Source organism: Marmota monax, unplaced genomic scaffold (genome assembly GCF_021218885.2).
Source record: "Marmota monax isolate L192 unplaced genomic scaffold, Marmota_monax_Labrador192_F-V1.1 WCK01_AAM20220418_F8-fsc00005, whole genome shotgun sequence".
Lineage (NCBI taxonomy): Eukaryota > Metazoa > Chordata > Mammalia > Rodentia > Sciuridae > Marmota > Marmota monax.
Genome location: NW_026692254.1, coordinates 10,944,075 through 10,965,584, shown reverse-complemented (window position 1 = coordinate 10,965,584; position 21,510 = coordinate 10,944,075). Strand labels below are relative to the sequence as shown.

Below are 21,510 nucleotides of genomic sequence, written 5' to 3'. Positions count from 1 at the left end.
TCAACTTAGCCTTGGCGATCCCTTTATCATCCCTGCCAAAATGGCAAGTCCTACCTGGACAGCTGCCCTCATGATTGTTCTGAAAATCAGAGGCTGTTGGGATCACCAAAAATTTTATTCAGGGACTGGGGTTGTGGCTCAGTGGTAGACCGCTTGCCTCACATGCGTGAGGCCCTGGGTTCAATCCTTAGCACCACATAAAAATAAATAAACGAAACAAAGATATTGTGTCCATCTACAACTTAAAAATAAATTTTATTCAGGGAGGACAAAGAGCAGAGGTGCTCTGCTGACATTTCCCTGGTGCAGGGGGAAGCATCTTGGCTGCCATCCTGGTCTGGTCAATGATGAGGCTTATTTCAGAACTTACTCCTTTTATTGTCTTTTGTTTGCTTGTTTGTTTTGGTACCAGGGATTGAATCCAGGGGTGCTTAACCATTAGGCAACTTTACCAGCATTCCTCCCACTTTTTGTTAATGTTAAAATTTTTTCATTTTGAGACAAATTTCTCACTAAGTGGCTAGGGCCCCGGTAAATTGCTGAGGCTGGCTTTGAACCTGCAATCCTTCTGCCTCAGCCTCCCAAGCCAGTGGGATTATAGGTGTGCATCACTGCGCTTGGCTATTGCTTTTTTTTTTAATCAGATGTTGTTCTCATTTCTTTTGTAATTTACCAGTTGCCCTCAGGTTTTGGTTTTATTTTATTGAGATAGCAACAATCTTGATCTACTATCTCTCAGCACCTAGATACCAAGCAAGTATCTGTCAAGTGTGTGACCTTATTGAATCCTCACATCAGTCCTGAAGATGCTTCTATGTGTACTTGACAGTGGGGTGACAGAGTCAGTAGCTTGCCTGGGTCTCAGGATGGGTGGAATGTCATTCAGACATCGGTCACTCCACATCTGGGCCCTTTGTACTATATGAGGTTGCTAGTAACTGCTTATTGGTGGAGCTGCCAGCAGCAGCACAGGTCTCTAACCGTATAAAGAGCAGTGAGCGCCTGAGAGAACTTTCCTCTGGGAGGGAAGTACTGGCAGGGAGAGCCCTTGACTTACACATGTCCAGGCATTGCACACCTGGTTTCTCTAGGTCTCCAACCAATGCCATTGCACTTCTTACCTGAGCCTGCAGTAGGGCCTGTTATGACGGTGTTCCTCTTGATGCTGCTCTGAGAGAAGACCCCTTAGCAGATTATCACTAAATCATACCCCCTACAACATATGCACCATTTCTTACCTCAAACAGTCTCTGTGGATGAAAAATTTGGGGTCAGCTGAGCAGGATGGTCCCAGTTCATATTGCCTTGTGAGATTGTAGGCAGATGTCAGCTAGTGCCACAGTCCTCCACAGGCCCACCTGGGACTGGAGATCACTTCTAGGATGGCACATTCACAAAAATGACAGGGTGATGCTCACACCATAGGCAGGAGGCCTTTGTCCCTTGCCATGTAGACCTGTCCCTAGGGCTGCTTGAGTATCCCTCTAACATGGCAGCTGGCTGCTCCAGAGTGAGTGGTCAGAGCAAGGAAGCAGCCACATGTCTGGTGACTTAGGCCTTCATAATACATGCTGTTGCTTAGTATTCTGTTGGTTACACTGGTCAATTCTGTTTAGAATGGGAGGGGAGCACTCAGAAGGCCAGGAGCCATGGGCTCTCAGGAAGGCTGGCTCCCACGCATGCCACTATGATTTCTGATGACTTCTACTCCTGGCAGCTGTGTCTATAGCAGGTTTCTGTCACTTCCCCACACACTATCTGGTGATACTGTTGCAGAAAAGAGTGTGCTGTGTCATAGCAACCTTAGTGTCCTGCTGCTTTATACGGTCCGCCTTTCTTATTAGGAGATGCTAGAAAGTGGGTGGCTGTGAAATTCAAGTCTTCATTTCTCAGGAGCAATCCCAATCCCCAGGGGAACTAGGCATGTCACGGCACCTTCTCCCATTGACTGATGTGGTGCCTGCCTCTGGACTCATGTGTAACTTCATAATTTTTTAGAAGTCAGCAGAAAGTAGGAGTCAGGAGTACTTGATGCTGACAAAACAAGTGTGGTAAAACATTAGTTACTGGCCAAATGAACTGAGAGTGTGTGGGTATTCACTCTTCTGTTCTTTTTGTATTATTGTAAAACACACATGACGTAAATTGTTATATTCTTTTAACTGTATTTTTCCAAATTCTGATGGGAAACAGAATCTCTCTGGGATACACACAGCCGTGGCTCCTCCTTTTGATAGATCGTTTACTTACAGAATCATCCATCCGTATATGTGTTTCATAGACATAGATGAATCAGGATTCTCTTAGTTTGAAATGGCAAAACCTCAACACAAATGGCTTAGTCAGAAGGAGAACCTTAGGGGCCTGAGTGGGCACCAGGGAGGTGGACTTGCAGGTATGACAGAATCTGAGTCAAGTGGTGGTATTGGGTCTCCCCTGTCTTGCTTTGTTGGCTGCTGGGCAGGCCTCCTCATGTGGGCTCCCTAAGGCTTATCCAGGACTTACAACAGTTGGTTTCAGAGGGATAAAGGACCCTGCCCCCTGGTCTCCACTTAAGTCCCCATGAGGTGCTTTTTGGCTTATGTCCTTCCTACACCTCAAGCTTTCTCCATACAGTGGGGCTCTGTCCAGCCTGGGTAGCATCCACCCCTGAGGCAGAGACAGGGTATGACAGGGATGACTGAGAACACTGCTGAAAGGGACAGGTGGCCTCATGACTAGAGGAATGTGGTGGGGGGGGCACCTCATGACAAGGATGGGGGGTAGCCTGTAGAGTTACTTGGGACTGAATGCGGTGCCCCCCACCAGGAGACTTTCGCAGTCAGAAAAGAGATAGGTACTGGCTACAATAGCCATTATGGGACAGTCCCTGGACTGTCCTTAGGAGAATTAGGAAGTATGTTTGGAGAAGTCCCTTATCTTCTTGTGCCCAATGGGGCTTGCTACTTCCAGAGCCTGGACTTCAGCATGGATGAGAAGGTGAATCTTTTGGAGTTGACCTGGGCCCTCGACAATGAGCTCCTGACAGTTGATGGTGTTGTCCAGCAGGCAGCCCTGGCCTGCTACCGTCAGGAGCTGAGCTACCACCTGTAAGAGCCCACCAGGGACCAGGGATTGGGGTGAAATTGAAGTGACAGAGCCAAGATCACACACACAAGTCACCTTTTTCTTTGAGAGACCCACCTGTACTTGCTCAGATGTCAGGCAGCAGTGCAAAACTGCGGCCAGCAGGAATAACGGTGGCCGACATCTTCCTTCCCTTTATGCATCCAATGTAGATTAGGGGCCTGAGATCCAAGGACTCTTGGCCTAGCTGGAGACAAAGTGCCTACAGATAAATCCTCTCGCATCCTGAGCTCATCTAGATATGTAGCACACTGTAGGAGCTCTAGGCACAAACTCCCTGGGTCAAAAACCTTCTAGAAATTTTACTTGCCAAACATTTGGGGCACTTCCCCAACACCATTTATAAAATGGGTACAGCAGCTATAGAAAACACACTAGGAGGTGGTTGTGGGGGCAATGAGGTCAACATGTGCTGGCCCATACATGGTTTCTGTAACTATCTGTTTTTATCATATACACAGACATGGGACTCATGGGGTTCAGAGTAGGCACAGGTGGAGTATGTCAGGTCTATGGTGGGGACCCCATCTGACCTGTCTCCTTTCTGTGGCAGAACACAAGTGGAACAGTTGGTGCAGGAGAGAGACAAGGCAAGACAGGACCTAGAGAGAGCCGAGAAGAGGAATCTGGAGTTTGTGAAAGAGATGGATGACTGCCATTCTGCCCTGGAGCAGCTGACAGAGAAGAAAATCAAGTAGGTTCTGGGCCCAGAGCAGTGGCTTCTGGGCAGACATGGTAGCAACTCTTCACCTGGGGCCTCTCCTGATGCGTTGCTGAGAGCAGGGGTTGGCATGGGGCTGCTGAGGCCACAGTTGTGTGTGCTGCAGAGCTGAGGACCTGAGTTTCACCTGAGCCAGAAGACAGCTTTGAGGATATCCTTTCTAAGAGGAGAAGGTACATCTAAAATGCAGTCCCAGTCTTTAAGGTGTGGGTGCAAAGTGCCTGGTGTCAGCTGTGCATGCCCGTGGACTACAGGGAAAACCCCTGGCTCTGCCCTCACATACTTCAGGGTCTGCCTTATAAAAGCCAAGGAGGCTCATAATCTGGATATGTTCCTATTTGACTGTGAGGTGGTGGAAGCTTTGAGAGGGGCTGGCAAATGGTCTCTCATTGGTTCAGCTGGTAGAGGGAGACCAGGGACCAAGGCCTGACTCACATGTCACAGCTCTAGTGTGCTGAGCCAAGCCCTGGTATAGTTTCAATGTGCGGTGTTGGCAGATAGATAGACCAGAGAAAAGGACACAAAGTCACCTCTCTGGTTTATAAGCCAGAACATTTGAGGAAATATTGCCTGTGAGGATTTCCCAGACTTTGTCAGGGAAGTAACTTCCCTGTACTTACTGTGGGAGTCTTAGTGGGTGGTGGGTGGAGTCAACACAGTGCTTGCTGGCCTGTGGTCCCTCGAAGGGTTCACCTGTGCACCTCCCCCACACAAGAAGATAAAGGAGGAGGGAGAGAGAGATGGCATGGGTATCTTGATTACCCTGAAAAACCTCTCACCTTTGCCTCCCCTGTCATGTGTGTTGTGGCATTGGAAAATGACACTTTTTCACAGCAGTCCCCATACTATGTGTGTCATTCAAGATACACAGAAAGCCTCTGACACAGACCTGATGGACAGTTAAAGGGATTTATAGGAATTTTTACCCTCCCGCATTTGCCTCCCGTGCACCTTGGAGCATTCACCTAGCCAGCAAGGAGACTTTTAGCATTATTGTGGCTGGTAGGGAAGAGAGATGAGCAGGAAGTTGGTTGTGAGGAGCCAGAAAAGCTGTGGATAGCACCTTTTTTGGCTTGGTCAGCCAGCCCCAGCTGCCATAGAGGATGCAGACTGGTCCCAGTGAATGGGGAGCTCAGCAGTCAATACCTACCTCATGGCACTTTGTATTAGGCTAAACCTTGAGTTTATACCAAAAGCCCATTCTTCCTTTGCCAAAGACCATAGCACCTTGGCTGTGTAGTCTGAGGCCCAGAGGTTGAGGAGACAACGTGGTCTCAGGCTCCCACGAAGACTTTTCTGGCCTATGAGGCTGCTGTGGTATGAGTGTTCTGTCTGTGCAGATGGTGCCTCACATAAGAGCCTCTGCCACCCAAAATAGACCATTTTAATTCCATTTTCAGCCAAAGAAACTGAGAGTTGAAGCAGTTCAGTAACTTGCCCACAATTTTGTGTGGATACGTGAAACTGAAATGTAGGTCTTCTCCTATTCTTACACTGGTTTTTGTTTTATTTTGGGTATTAGGGATTGAACCCAGGGGCACTTAATCATTGAGCCACCTCCCCAGCTCTTTTTATTTTTTATTTTTAGACAGAAACTCATTAGGTTGCTTAGGTCCTTGCTAAGTTACTGAGGCTGGCTTTGAACCTATAATCCTCTTGCCTCAGCCTCCCAAGCTGCTGGGATTACAAGTGTGTTCCACTGTGCCAGGCTTGTACTATTTCTAAGACAACTTATTTAGTTTGAGAGTATAAGAAAATGGAACCTTAAGTGAAAAGAACACTAAGGGGTCAAGAGTTTGTTCACGTCGCCCTGGGTCAGCCATCGTCCTCAGTCAATTCTTCTTCACAATCTGTGCACTCAGGTCTCTGCAGATATGCCCTGGGTGGAAGCAAGTCTCCACTTCGCCTCCTGTAGCAGCCACGTTCCCTCCTATGACAGTTCACATGGGCAGACTCTGGGCAAGTCAGGACTCCCTACTGTGTCCACCTGTGCCTACTATGTCCACTTCCCCTCCATAGTGGCTGGGGAAGGCCAACACAGCAGGCTGAGGCTGACACATGCTTCTGCATGGTGTGGGGAGGAATGTGTTAAAGAAGTGAAAAAGGGTTGAGGGTATAACTCAAGTGTAGAGCACTTGCCTAGTGATGGCACTATGGGGATGGGGCTGTGTGTGTAGTAACTGTGTAGATGTGTTTGTGAAAGAGCAAGTATGTGAGTACATGGGTGTGTGTGTGTGTGTGTGTGTGTGTGTGTGAGAGAGAGAGAGAGAGAGAGAGAGAGAGAGAGAGAGAAAGAGTAAGTGTGTGAGCCAGCATAGCTACACACTTGCTTCTACCAGCTGCTGAATCAAAGGCTCTTGCAGGATTGTGGGAGTTTTCAGGAAAGCTAAAAATTAAGTGTCCTTTTGCCAAACTTTGAAAGTGTTTCCGATTAGACCTGAGATACTGAATACACATACCTTACCATAAAGCGGGGTCTGGGTAAACTGAAAAGCGTAGATGTGGGAGGCCTACCAAGTGATATAGTCATGGCGCTTGACCTTCCTGTGGTTGAGGTGGGCCAGGGTCACTGTCCTGAGCCCCCTGCACATGGAGGTTTATCTCAGAGGGGTGGTTAAGAATTGAGTTAGTGATGTTTCTGCTCCTGTCAGCAGTTGACAGTCTCCATTCAGCTGGTGCATCTGAAAAGTCCAGCCCAGCTTTTCTGTGTACACTCCTGCTACATGAGTTCCCGAAAGCCAAGTTGGAGAATCCTCATGGTGAAGGCTACTCTTGTCTTGACAAGGTGCTTACCTTTGCTCCCCTAAGCTGTTCTCCTTAGTTCTCTGCCTTCCCAGAACTGCTCGTGAAGTTGGTCTGGGTTTCACTGGCAGAGTGAAATTTGTGGTTAAAAAATAGAATGAAAAGGGGTTGGGGGGATAACTCAGGTATAGAGTACTTGCCTAGTATGCACAAGGCCCTGGTTTATATTTCCAGCACCATAAAGAAAAAAAAAAAAGGATTGAAAGTCTACTGAGAGAGGCTAGTAGGTAAGTTACTAGAATGTCATTTCCTTTCTCTTGATAACCCACCCACCCACCCACATTCTCCTAACAGCTCTTTTAACAATGGTTAATATCAGCTTCATGACTTTTTGGTACTAGGGATTGAATCCAGGGACACTTAACCACTGAGCCACATCCACAGCCCTTTTTATTTTTTATTTTGAGACAGGTTCTCACTAAGTTACTTAGTGCCTTGCTAATTTGCTGAGGCTGGCCTCAAACTTGTGATCCTCCTGCCTCAGACTTTCAGGTTACTAAGATTCCTTTTGAAACAAATACACCTAAAATCTAAAAGTAAGTTGATTTTGGATAATCCCCTTGAGTAACCAAGAGTTAATTTATTCTAGTTGGAATGTGTGGGGCTTGATTATCTTCCAGCCACCTGGAAAGAACTTGGTGATGTCTTTCCTAGGAATTAGGATCATAAACTCTACAGTAGTATCTCTGTCTATGCATCTGGTTGAGGGACACATGAAGAGATTCTGAGCCAAAGCCCAGGGAGCCTAGTGGGCTTCTGGATCTCATTCTGTGAGCAGTGGGGAAATTATCAGTAGGTTCCTATGGGTAATTTTTATGGTTAAGTTGTTTTACTATGTATGTAATAAGTGACATATTCATTATAGAAAACTCAGAAAATACAAATAAAAAGAAAAATAACACCAAAAATTCTATTTCCCAAAAAGGATTACTATTTTCAGTATCCTTCCATATAACAATGTCCTTCTATCCAATGTCCTTCTATCCATATAACAATATATAAGATGATATCATATTATATATACTTTTTTGATGGCTGCAGAGTGTCCCATTATGTGAGTCTGCCTCCTTTTTTTATTTAACCATTTTCTTTTCATTGTGTATTTTAAAGGTTTCTAAAGAATGGGGTGACAGGATCAAATATTGTATGCTGTAAAAATAGTAGTTTTAAACTTAGTTAAAATATTGTGAAGTGTTAGTCCTATTTGTCATAGTGTGTTTTTTTCCTAAAAAAGAGATGTCCTTCCTCCATCTTCTTGCCCTTTGGGTATTTCTTCAAAGTTCTGAGCCAAGATTAAAAGCCTGGGTTTTGACAGCTGGAGGATGTCTCATACTTCTCTTATACTCAGTCCTGGACACTGTCAACCCTTCTGAAGTCAGAGTCTCTTTCATCTGCAAGTCTACACAGACTTGGTTTGAGAAATGTGTCAAGAGACTATTTCAGTAATAAGACTAAGATTTGATGGAAATGGTTGTTGCAAAAGATGAATGGAAATTTTGAGGAAAAAAAATGCTACATATATCTTCCTCTTGGGAATTCTCTCTTGAGAATTCACTGTCCATAGGTTTCATGCTGCCTGTTTCTTGCAGAGGGGGCTGACTTTTACACGAATCTGGTGTCAAAGGCCTTATCAAAGGGCTGCTGCAGGGTAGTGTGGTGCGATGCTGTGCAGTGTAGGTTTGGAAGTAGAAAAGCTGTGCATCAGTGATACACCCCAGAGAGCTCTGACCACTCACTCACCCCAGGACTCCAAGGGCAAGGTGCTGGTATTCATGTAACCCAGCAGCACCCCTTTTCTGATAAGCATCAGGCCTGCATGAGAAGTTCATCTGCTAGAAGCCAACCCCATCTGCTGAGCAGAATGACAGGGTCCCAGATGGCTGGCCAAGTGCTAAAGGTGGTGGGCTTCTGAGAAGAAATGCATCCTGAGGAGGCAGGTGGCACACCAAAAGAGCCCCAACATAGAGTGCATGCTGTGTTACAGGAACCTGGAGGAGGGGTACAGGGGAAGGCTGAGTCTCCTGCGCTCAGAGGTGGAGATGGAGCAGGAGCTGATGTGGGAGCAGGCCTGCAGGCAGAAGGCTGCACTGGAGCAAGATGTGAGCCGCTTGAGGGCTGAGGAGGCCAGCCTCCATGAGAAGCTCACCCTGGCCCTAAAGGTAAGTGGGGTGCACCCCTGTGGCACCACTGTGAAGATACAAATGGTTGACAGAGTAGGGTGATGTTACTTTCTCAGCCAGAGGAGAACATTTCAACTTTGTGAGGAGCCATATTGTGGCTCCCTCTAGCTCCCATTCTTTGCTCAAGGTCAGATAAACCTGAAATCAAGGAGAGCCAGCCACCACAGCCAGTCTGGTGGTACCCTCAGAGTCTAGGAGCACATATAGAATAGCCTGTCAAAGACCAGATTTGTGGCCTGGAAGAGACATGGCTTTGGTGAATGTCCCATGCTCTGCACTCCTCCTGTGCTTGTCTCCAGTGAAGTTCCAGGCTGCAGGACAGGCAGCTGAGACTTAGAGGCACTCATCTGTGTGCCTGGTTCCTGCTCTCCTGTTGCTCCTTCCTTCCTAACTTAGAGCCCAGTGGCTTCCTCCCACATCTGCCCTGCTTCTTAGCAGTCTCTCTCCTCTAGGAGGAAAAGCTGGACACAGCATAAATCACTTGCCAGCCTTGTTGTTGGTGGAATTATGTCCCTTGACCCTTCTCACTACAGTCCCCAGTGTCTGCAGATCCTACCCTCCTTCCCTGGTGGACCTCTGAGCCTTATATCAATAGGGCAGTTTCAGATCCCTCATTTAGAAAACAGCTCAGGCCAGGCACAGAGGCATACACCTATAATCCCAGCAACTTAGGAGGTTGAAGCAGGAGAATCTCAAGCTTGAGGCCAGCCTGACCTTGTACCAAAAAATAAAATGGATTGGGCATTATTGCTTAGTGATAGAGCACCCCTGGGCTCAATCCCCAATTCTGGGGGCGGAGGAATGATGCATTCAGCCTTTTTTTTTTATCACCCTTAACTTTTCTAAGCATGCAGAATGGGAGAAGAAAAGTAGAGACAATCAGGAAGCCATCTTTGTACAGCCCCACCTGTTCAGTGCAGAGGCCGTGGGTACTTAGATGCCCTGCCTTAAGGGTTGTTCCCTGATTACAAATGCTGCTTGGTACAAGCCTTCTACTTTAAGAGAGGTGACACTGAGACTTGCTGACATCCTCCTTCAGTTCCTAAGCCTGGTCAACACTGGCCTGTGTCTCATAGGAAAACAGTCGATTACAGAAGGAGATTGTGGAAGTGGTGGAAAAGCTTTCAGATTCAGAGAAACTAGTCCTGAAACTACAGAACGACCTGGAGTTTGTGCTGAAAGACAAGGCAAGTCCTTCTGCTGATTTTGAGTCTTCAGAGGGAAGCCTGTGGTAGTGGGTAAAAGCTGTCTGTATCTTGAAAAAGAATATATAGGTGACTGAATTTAATGTTTTTCTACTGAAATTCTAGAACCGAAAGAAAGTTAGCATGGCTACCTTACCTCGTTTTTATACCTCTTTGTGACAGTATTGGGTGTCATCTGTGACCAGGGACAGCACCATTTGCATGGGCCTCAGATACCCATTCCCAGAGTTGGGGGTAAAGAGGAAGGTTAGAGCTCTGTGCCACCTCAAGGCTCCCATGGGGCTCTCCCCATCCTCTGAGGAGAAGAGGGACTACTCAGGTTGGCAGGAAGGAAAGTCAGAGTGGTTGTACCTGGAGGTGCACAGCCCACCAGGGAGAAAGGTTCTCAGAGTCAGGACTGGAGAAGCAGCTCCACTGGCCTGAGGGCCTTCCCCTGATTACTTGTCCTTCTCACTTTCAGCTGGAGCCACAGAACATGGAGCTGCCATCCCAGGAGGAGCAGTTTGCAGTACTCCTGAAGGAATATGAGCTCAAGTGCCGGGTACATGCCCCACCCAACCTGCCTAGCCACCTGAAACAGCCCTGTGTCCTGCTGTACCTGGGACTGAAGCCCTCACTTTTGTCATTGATACACAGAACCTTCCTGTACCCCTACCCTACCCCTAGTCCACCCTGCAGCAGCAGCAGGAAGGGGTGCCTGTGAAATGGGCTTGCCCTGGAGGCTGTCGAGGTCTGCCTGGCTCAGACCTCTGGCAATGTGCAGCCCTTATACCTTTCCCTTCCTGGGTGAACAGCACACTTGGTCTTCAGGTGTAGAGTGGTCCAGCAAGGGATGGCAGGAGTATCTTCTCTAGGCAGAGTGTCTAATGGAGGTTGCTCAGCCCTACACAGGCATTGTTGAGTCATGCCAAGTGTGCCCAGGGACCAGCCAAGATTCTGAGATAGAAGGGTCTATTTTCAGGATCAATCCTCTTGAAGAAATTTCATTATAGGACACCAGGTGTGGCAGCACCCACCTATAATCCCCATGACTTGGGAGGCCAAGGCAGAAGAATCACAAGTTCAAAGCCAGACTCAGCAACTTAGCAATATAGCAAGACTCTGTTTCTAAGTAAAATTAAATATAAACCCACTTGAATCAAAATGTGAAATATGATATGTCAAGAACTATGTAATGTTTTGAACAACCAACAATAAAAAATTTAAAAAAATTAAATATAAAAGGGGCTGGGGATGTGGCTCAATGGTTAAGCACCCCTGAGTTCAATCCCCAGTATAAAAAATAAAAATAAAGAAAGACAGAAAAGAACATGAAAGTAGATGATTGTAGACATGAACACCTACATAGGCAGCATTACCGATTGAGTAAAAATAAGTAAGACACATCTTCCAATTGTTAGTCATTTAAAACTATATGGTGGGTCTGGGATGTAACTTAGTGGTAGAGCATGTGCTTAGCATATATGAGGCCCTGGATTCAAGCCCCACTGCACCCACCAAAATAATCCTCCATATATAAACTCCACTGACAAAAAAAAAAGAAACATCTAAGACAGATGAGTTAACTGTTCCAAGTTCAACACTATAATTTGTAACTATATGAAGATGTGATTATGTGTGAAGTTGACAGTTCTATCAGGTCCAGGTATAGTTACCTTGTGTGCTAATGGATTAGACACAACTGGTTTTAGTTTTCTCTAATTCTTTCCATATATAAGTCACCTATAAGTATTCATTCCAAGTCACCTCACACTAAAAATGTGATTATTTCTGGGGATACTGGTAATAGTCATTGTTAAGGGCACCAAAGTAATTTTTTGTGATTTGAAAGTGGAGCAGATAGTGTGGGGAGAAAAATCTGTATTCTTAAAGTTGATAATTAATATGGGATGCCCTGTCTCCAGAAAAATAGATAAAACATTGTTTGGTTTTAAGGGGCTATTATCAATTTATTTCTCATTGATTTTCCTCCAATTTAAGTACATTAATTACGTTGTTTCTGCCGCACATTGCTTTGCCAACACCAGAGGATAAAGGTGAGCCTGACCTATGGTTCTGAGTGGGCTCTGCATCTGCTGCTGTGGTTTGCCTCTGACTCCAGACCCCAATCCCAGGTGCCCTGTTGGTTTTTCTCTGCACTGATTCTTCCTTTTTAAAAATCCTGTGTGTGGTGAGCCGTTGTCACCCTTCCTCTGGACTTATTTGGGGTATATTGGGGGCAGTCATACAGTGGAATGTGCTGGCTAGCTGTCTGCCAGGATCATAGTCACATGGGTCTTTCTTTTGAACTTGTTGAGTAGACTAGGAACTTAGAAGTAACCATCAATTAATATGTGCCTTTAGTGCACTGGATTTTTCAAACATACATAAATCCTTTTTCTTGAATGTAACTCTGCTACTTATTTCACCTCTGATTCTTGAAAATCTACTTTTTGACACATTGCTAAAGATATTTTACATTTTAGTGCTGTTTATTTAAAAATTTTCCCTTTCCATATTTTTGGGATATTTTTGGCTATTTCCAACTAACATTTAGAGCATTTTTAAAATGTATACAAAGTTGCAAGCATAAAAATATAAAAATAGTGCAATGAACACCTGTGTAAAAAGAAGGGAATACCCTTCTTTAAAATTTTAATTGATATATAATTGAACATATTTACAGGGCACAGTGTGAGAAAGTCAATATGTGAATACAATGTATAATGATCAAATCAGAGTAATGAGCATTTTCACCTCCTCAGACACTTATCATTTATTTTTATTTGGAACCTTCAAACGCCTCTTACATTTAAGTTGAGATATGTAATAAGTTCTTATGAACTATAATCCCTGGTGTTTCCTTTTGATTCAATGGAGGCAGTGCTTTCTTGGCTAGAACACTTAGGTAGGAGACATTGTGTTTATCTGGCCCTCATTGGTGATGGTAATGATCACCTGGTTGAGGTGTTGCCTGATTTCCCTGACATATGATTGTTTTTTTCTCCCTTATAACTAAGCAGCAGGGAAACACTTTAAGGCCAGGCATGCATCCAAATTGTCCTTGAATTTAGCATCCATTAGTGAGTGATTCTTGCCCAATTCAGTCCTTACCATGATAATTGCAAAATGATTTTTTCCAACTCCAGCACCCATTCCACATCTGTCACTGTTGTTCTACTTCAAGCTAGAGAACTCCCATTTGTCCCTCTGTCCTTGGTATAGACATTAATTCCCCTTTTCCCCCAGTAGCTTTTAATTCGTTCATGTGCTAGTAATTCTGGTGTTCAAATTGTGCAACCTTTGAGCAGTAAGAGTGTCCTCTAGCTGACTGAGGGCATCTTTTATGGTCAATCCCCAGGTTCCAGAAGATGTACCTTCCTTACTGTGCATCTCTCCTTCTTCCCAATATCACTTCTCTGGGGTTTCTTGTGCTTATAATGAGGATATTTGCCAGAAAGGACACAATGCTTTCTCTTGATGCAGAATTCCCTTTTTATTTCACTGTCTGTCATTTTAACTTTCCCTTTGTCTTTTGACTGTCGGTCTCAGTTTTCATGGTTAGGCTGCCCTTGCTAAAGGGGAGTCTGAAATGTTAATTAGATTCTCCTTAGAGATTCTCTGTGGTTTCATGTCTTTACTGCTACTCAGAGTAGCATATCTTTGATCAGAAACCCTAAATTCGATTTTCTTTTTGAACTTTTCTACATCAGTCCCTAACAGATACCCAGTTTTTCCCATCTTCTGGACATACACAGGGCTTTAGACCCCTACATGCTTAATCAGCTTGACTGGTTCCCCACAGGCAGCCTGCCAGCACTGCTTTCCTCTCCACACTTCTGAAAGTTGCTTCTTGGTATTGATGTTGAACCCCATCTCATTTCTGATTTCATTTAGGAGCTTGCCTTCTCCCCACTAACCAGAAGGAAAGTTCCAAAGTTCCAGAGTCTGCAGATTACCAGGGCTACAGGAAATGATTGCTAGGCTTGTCATTAAAGTCTGTCTCCCTGGCTGGTGCAGTAGTGCCCCAAAGTTGCCTTTAGTGTCCTTAAACCACCCCAAATAAACATGTAGTGTCTGTGACAACAGAGTACTGGCTTCCTACTCATGCCCAGCTCCCTTCCCCTGTGGAGACCCCTGGTGCCCAGAACACATACCACCTTCAACAGTCATGACAAACCACTCCTGGCCTGGCCTGTGCCCCCCATCATCTGAGAGAACCTCTGTTTTCTGGCACTACTGAATTTATGGAATATTTCTATGCTCTCAAAATACCCATTTTGGGTGGCAGAAAGAACCACAAAGTCAGCAGGGCCTGACTTTGGGTGGAAATGATTCTGTAGATGCTGCCTTCTAGATCATCACTGGCTAATAAAAATACAATACCAGTCACACATGTAGTTTTAAGTTTTCAAGTAGGTACCTTAAAAAATATAGAGATAGGTGCTGTTAATTTTAATAATATATTTTGTTTAATCCAATATATCAAAAATGTTATTTTAATACATAAACAATTGTTGAGATATTGTACAACACCCCCAACTTTTTTTTTAAGTCTTTGAAGTCATATTTATATTTCAGGAGCTCATTAGCCTATATGGCAAGCAACTCTGTTTTGGACAGCTCAGGACCAGATGAATAATGAAGGTGCTGTGTTGAAGGACAGGGCCAGTTAGCAACCAATGAGTGCCTGTTCTATCCTAGCCTATTCTTTCCCCAGGACAGAGCTGCTCTCTTCTCAGGAGAAAAGTGCATTTTTGCACAGGGGATTTGGAGTGAGGTGCAAATGACCCTCCATGAATTCTTCTTTAAGATGCCCAGTGCCTGGCCCTCTTCTGTGGTGGCCTGCAGCTACCACAGAAAGGCACTTGCTCTAAGGGGAGACTTGATGATACAGTTGGCAGGCCAAGGCACTGGCCTCCACTGGTCTCCGGCAATGGTTTCAGGAAGATTAGGTTATTTAATGAGAGCTATCTGAAGAGGTTGTAAAGAATTAGAAATTCAAAACTCAGGCAGCCACTATCTTGTGGGTGTGCCATGTGGGCCTCCATTCCTCTCCACAGTGTTCAAATTCGAGCTTCCTCACAGCATGGTAGCCAGCTTCCCTCTGAGGGAGTGTCCCAAGAGACTGTGTGGCAACTTGTCCTTAAAAGGCATATGACCTCACTTCTGCCGTGAGAAGGTCAGCTCTGCCTGGGACCCAGGATAGGGGAGAGAGACCCACAATCAGGAATGACTGTTGCTGTGTTTCTGGAGAGTCTACAGGATTTGGAACCATCTAGGAAAATGAGCTGGAAACTCTTTCTCCTATCCCTTGTAACAAGCAAGTGCCTCGACCCGTTTATCCAGACATGCTTCATTAAAGTGCAGACCCCAAACGTGCCAGCCCCAATGCAGACCCTTCCTTTGAAGCTTCCTCCTCCATCTGAAGGGTGTGTCTCTCCCTTATTTCACTTCCTGTGCCCATGTGGCCTCCACCTACTCGTTGTCTGCTTGCTAATCATCCTTTCTGCTTTGTGACATTTGATCTAAGGCAAGTGGCATCCTCTTTGCTATTTAATAACTGCATCTTCAGAACCCTTTGCGTATTGCTCAGCAGCTGAGGAAAGAATCCCAACACATAGTCCAGGACATTATAGTTTCTCATGTGTGATTTTTAAACAAAGCACCTGTAGTTTCAGATGTTAGAAATTCTCTGTATTTTCCACAGTTGCCTTATTATCCACTCATTTTTTTTCTTTGAGCCTTTCCTGTACTTCTGATGATCAAAACTCATTTGGGTGTGAGATTGACTGGTTTTTGCTTAGCCTAACTAACATGTTAGGAGTCCAGAATCATTTCCTGCTGGCCTCACTGTGTGCTTAGCCCATATTGGATACTCCCTAAAAATGGGGCTGGTCCTGGGCTCATCCTTACTGGGCTCAGTGGCTGCAGCAGCTGGAGATGGTATCTGGCTCTACCCCACAGGATCTGCAAGATTGCAATGATGAGCTACAAGCTGAGCTGGAAGGCCTGCGGGCACAACTGCCTGAGAGTTGGCAGAGCCCCTCAGAGGACCTGGGCACCCATGGACAGAGGGTCTCTGGACGTGGCCCAGCAGGTACGAGCCTGGCCCTGGCTGGTGGGGCTCCATGGAAGCAGCTCGAGGCTGGATGTTTACATGACCCTTGAGACCAGAGGTGGTGAAGGAGTGTGGAGAGTTTTGCCATTTGTTATAAATGGCGAAGGTTATGATGATGTTGTGAACTCAAGGGAAATACATCTGCCTAGTGAAGCATCATAGGCAACCTTGTAGCAGAGCCTGAAATATGGAAGGCAACTTAGGGTAGCTGTGGGGTGGGCATGGGACAGTCCCCACTGAGGGGAAGTCCTGCCTGTATGCAGAGTCTACCTTCAGGCGCCCACACTCTCAGGTGAGGGAATTGGGGCCTTGATGGAACTTGTAAGGAGCCTCCCAGTTCTCTTGAATAATCTGTGTTCAGGTTAAGACCGGCTGCTGATTTCTATGGAGCACTAGCTTTTATAATATGGTGTAACCCTTTTTGCTAGCACCTCATTCCTCACAGATGGGGCACAAGGAAGGGGTGCTGTCTTCAGGGTGATGAGATGAAGACAGGATGACTGATGTTATCCACATGTCAGATTGGAAGGTTTAGAAGGGACCCTGAGGTGCATAACATAACAGAATGTCCTCTCATTCACAGGCATTTTGTCTGTGGGTGATTCCACTCCAATGAGTATAGAAACGGAGATAATGATGGAGCAGGTGAAGGAACGTTACCAAGATCTCAAGATCCAGCTGGAGACCAAGGTCGGGGACAAGGGCACCATGGGCTACACACTGGCAGCAATTGCTTCACTGAACCAATGTTACCACACACGGCTGCCCTGGCATCTGCATCTGCCTTGTAATGGGCCAGCTCAGAGAGGAAAGATTGTAGGGAAGAGTAAATAAAACTGATATTACCCCCCAGGCCCTCTGTGGGGGGAAGTAGGATGTAATAATAATGATAAATGACAGGGAAGGAAGGGGTTTGTTTTGCCTCATGTTTAACACAAGAGGATGTGTTAAAGATAGCTGTGTGATGGACAGCTTTTCCTACTTGTCTGCTATTGGGAATTACAGGGACAAGCTTTGTTCTAAGCCTAAATGACCTGGAATTTGCCCTCCATGGGGACTCCATGGGCAGGATCTCTCATGCTGAGTGTGTCCTCTTGGATGAACTTGTCCCCTGCTCTGTTATTAGGTAGTAGTGGATTTTAAGGACAGTTTCCAGGACTTGCTGTCATGAATCCAATTCATCTGTCTGATTAGCAGTTGTGTCCTTGATCTCCCCGAATGAATTAATTGGAAGCTTCTAGCATGGCTTTGCCCACCTATATCTGGATAGTATTCCTTCTGTCAGGTATTCCAAGGTGTTAAGAGCCACCCTGCTGGTCTTGTGAAGGCTCCTTAGATCTCTCAGTAGCTATCATGCCCTCTGCCCTCTTCATGTCACCTGGCCACGTGCCCAGGTTGGCCCTGAGCCTTCAGACCCCACCTACTGGACCTGCTTTGGGGGGGTCACTGTGAAGTCATGGCGGATGACATATTGCATATGGCCAGCCTGGGTCCTCAGAGAGTGTTGCCATCATTTACATTGTTGCCTCCTTCCACAGACCCTGGGGCCTAGTTAGGTCTAGGCCATTGTGCCTGGTAGCTTCATATTTCTGTTCTTACCAGTTAGGTCATATTTAGGACTTTCTGACTTGTGTTGCTCATGGTTCCCTCTTTAGGTAAATTACTATGAGACGGAAATTGAGGTCATGAAGAGAAACTTTCAGAAGGAGAGAAAGGAGATGGAGCAGGCTCACCAGCTTGAGGTTTGCACATTGGAAAGCCAGAAAGCAGACCTGGAAGCATTGTATATCAAGTCTCAGGAGGTCATCCTGGGCCTTCGGGAGCAGCTGCAGGATGCAACTCATGGCCCTAAGCCTGGGCAGACTGGGCTGGAACAGTGCTGTGCACAGGTGCTGTGTGGCCTGGCCCAGCAACTGAAAGAGGAGCTGCAGCTGAGGCACCAGAACCAACTACAGCAGATAAGGTCTGTTTGGGTTTGGAACTCATGACTAGGGTTTCTTGCTAACAATCAAAGTTTGAAATTAGATTTAGGTAAGCTCTTTAGGATTGCAGTGTCTTCTAGCAGGATGAGTTTTCTCTGGGTAAATGAATGAGGACTGAAAAAATTGATTGTTGTATTAAAGATTTTTACTTTAAGGCAAAAATACCCTTTAAACAGAATTTGGGAAATGGAGTAGTTTTTTGTGTAGAATTTTAACTCTGTTCTTTCTCTTCTGCCTCAGACTTGCCTAGTGGGCAAAGGTAGAATTTTCTCTATCATTTAGTATAGCATTCTGGTTTTCCAGGACATGGTGTAATAAGGGGAAAAAAAAGTCCAAAAGCCTCCCCAAAATGGAAAAGATAGTTAATTTGGACGGGTCAGAATCTTCAAAAAGGCTGAAATATTTGTACCATCAAGGGAAAAGGGCTATTTGGAAAATCTGATGTGGTATTTTGGGGGTTAATGGTGGGAGTTACCCGAAAAATGCCACGTGCCCTCCCTGTCACATGAGGCTGTCTTAGTAGAGTTAGTACTTGTTTATTGGAGAGATGGTGCTGGTTACTGGGATACAGACCCATGGAGAGCATTATCTCCCAGAAGAAGATGACCCCTCCTACCACCTGGCTATTTTATGTCACCCAGCAGGACCAGGACCTCCCCCATTGGCCAAGACTGAACAAAATGACTCAGGTGAGGGTTGTGCTGAGGCTAGTTATGTTCACCTGTTGATACTTAAGAAACATGGCCCTATCACCACACTGACAGCAGGAAGTCAAGTGACCTTTGCAGGGAAATGATTCCTGACATACACGAGGCAGGCACTGATCTCGGTTAGAAAGAAGTTAGGGTTACCTCAGTATGTGAGATGTGATAAAGAAGAATCAGCATTCCCTCTTTCCTCCCCTCCAAGATGATGCCAGTGTACCCACCTAGGCCACTGGGGACTCACAAAAAACTGACTGCTATTATCCTGGAGGATAAAGAAGTAATTTTTTTTGTGGGAGTGGGTACTGGATTGAACTCAGGGGCACTTAATCACCGAACCACATCCCCAGCTCTTTTTTGTATTTTATTTAGAGACAGGGTCTCACTGAGTTGCTTAGCGCCTTGCAATTGCTGAGGCTGGCTTTGAACTCGAGATCCTCCTGCCTCAACCTCCAAGCCACTGGGATTACAGGTGTGCGCCACCATGCCTGGCAAGAAATAATTTTTGAGTCATGTGCTTTCCCAGAGCTCTAAACTATCTTTTTTTTTCTTTGACCTCATCAGATAACTTTATTCACACAAATATCCCTTAATTTATAAAGCCTCAGCCTAAGTAAAATAAGTACACAAAAAACTATCTTAAACCCAAGAATGTGAGATAAGGGACTCAACCCTTTTAGACCCACCTTTGGACCCCCACGAGGTGGCTGAGGGACAGGTATAAGGAAGCCACCCTCCTCCTCAGCATCCAGGATGCCCCTGCCCACCTGCTCAAGCCATCTTGGGCCTTAGAGTTCTCTGGCTCCTCACTCCTGGGGAGCTTATCCTGCTACTCAACTGGGCTCCTCATCACACCTCTCTATAGAGATAGAGCCATAGGCAGCCCCATGTCATTTTCTACCACCCTGTCTTGGCCAAAGTGTACAGTGTGCCTTGACAGGCTTGGTGTTCCTGTCCAGCCCTCATTCCACACCATAGTCTCAGATGCCACAGGCCCCAGTCCAGCCACTTAAGGGATTTTCAAGGGAAGTTTTAAATACAGACGAGTTTCAGCCATTTTACTAACACTCAAGACTAGCACTGTCTGAGAGCACTCACTGCGATGATGCACACATCCTCTGACCAGTTTAGTAACTACTGGCCACACTTGACCTTTGAGCACTTGGCAATGTGGCCAGTGTGACTACAGGATGGAATTTTACTTCTACATAATTGTAATTCCCTTTCATTTAAACCATCACATGTGGTGAGTGACTTCCATTTCTGGCTTCTGTGTGTAGACCTAACCCCCAGGTGTGGAAGCCCTGGGCACAGGGACATAAAGAAGGATACAGAAAATCAGTCAGGAGAGAAGAGCTAGGCAGTTAGAACAGGAGTCCTAGTGGTCTTTTCTTCCCTGAGAATAAGGGTCTGGGGTTCACTGTGGCAGAGCCCATGTTTTTGTGACTCATTATATTTCTGTAGGAAAGAGGCAGAAGATGTGCTGACCCAGAAACTGTCATGGCTGGAAGCCCAACATGTTGCCTGCTGTGAAAGGCTGTCCCTGCAGCATCAGAGCGAGAAGGACCAGCTGCTGCAAACGCACCTGTGGCGACTGAGGGAGCTGGTGGCACAGCTGGACCTGGAGAAAGAGCAGCAGGAAGAGAGAGAGGAGATCCTCACACGCTGTCAGAAGCAGCAGATGAAACTGCAGGCAGTGATGAGTGAGGAACAGGCACAGATTTGTAGATCGATTGCTCTGGAGAAGGAGAAATTGGAGCACACCTACAGGAAACAAGTGGAAGGCCTTGCCCAGGAGGCAGAGGCACTGAGGGCCCTCTTGAACGATGGAACCACTGTGACGGGCAGTGAGCAAGGGGGTATACATGGCCTCACATCCCTGTGCCTAGGTGGGGAGCAACCACTGGCTCAGTTGGACCTGAATACTGATGAAGAGATGAGGGAACTGGCAGGAGACACGCCTGGCCAGAGGCGAACTGAATGCAGGGATTTACCCAGCCAGCCTTGCTGTGTGGACACCACACAGAGCCCAACCCCTGTTCTGGTATCCAGAGAGTCCTTGAAAAGCTTCAGCCTAGGAGAGAACTGTCAGGGTCCGCTCAGTGCTGAGGAGGTAGCTTCTGTTCCCTTGGAGAAGAGGTCATACATGCAGCCATGCGAAGGGAACAAGGGAGCCATTGCAGAGGAGCCAGTGCCTTCTGCCAGGGCCCCAATGAGTCTGGGCCAGGCTGATGCCCAGGAGCTGCCCGTATTGACAACAGAGGGGATTACCTGGTTGGCTCAGCCCCAGACATTGGAGCCATGGCACAGCCCAGCCACTTTGGAGGAGCAAGCCAGCAGCCTGAACAAGGACCCAGCCCCTGAGAGTGGTCATGGCCAGGTCTTTGAGGGGATGTCCAGAGGTGGTGACAATGCCCTAGAGACATGGCTTGAGCACAGCCAGGAGGCTGCCTGTTGGGGGTCCTCCCTGTTACACTCCAAGCTCCCAGACCCACAGCAGCCTGGGCTGGAGTGTCTTACTGCCCTGGAGGAGACAGAGGCCGAAATGGCATTGGAGAAAGAGAAGAGTGATATGAGAAACAAACTTCTCCAGCTGGAAGATGTTGTCCGGGCTCTCGAGAAAGAAGCAGACTCAAGAGAGAATGACAGGTTTAGTTTTTCCTATTCTTAAAATGCAGAACTAAACCCAA

The 21,510-nt window shown here is 46.3% G+C and overlaps 1 protein-coding gene across 6 annotated transcripts in view; it reads left to right on the top strand.

The window, feature by feature from the left end:
- Ninl (ninein like) overlaps positions 1 to 21,510 on the top strand; it is a 155,822-nt gene that overhangs the window by 105,052 nt on the left and 29,260 nt on the right. For 5 of the 6 annotated variants that reach the window (XM_046435486.2, XM_046435496.2, XM_058576594.1 and 2 more), the window contains 9 exons: positions 2,953 to 3,089; positions 3,680 to 3,820; positions 8,634 to 8,808; positions 9,906 to 10,016; positions 10,495 to 10,575; positions 15,981 to 16,113; positions 16,718 to 16,824; positions 17,790 to 18,097; positions 20,285 to 21,469. In XM_046435486.2, coding sequence (XP_046291442.1) covers positions 2,953 to 3,089; positions 3,680 to 3,820; positions 8,634 to 8,808; positions 9,906 to 10,016; positions 10,495 to 10,575; positions 15,981 to 16,113; positions 16,718 to 16,824; positions 17,790 to 18,097; positions 20,285 to 21,469 — 2,378 coding nt within the window. The remainder of the gene's footprint in view (positions 1 to 2,952; positions 3,090 to 3,679; positions 3,821 to 8,633; positions 8,809 to 9,905; positions 10,017 to 10,494; positions 10,576 to 15,980; positions 16,114 to 16,717; positions 16,825 to 17,789; positions 18,098 to 20,284; positions 21,470 to 21,510) is intronic. The other variant, XM_046435518.2, reaches the window with a different exon arrangement.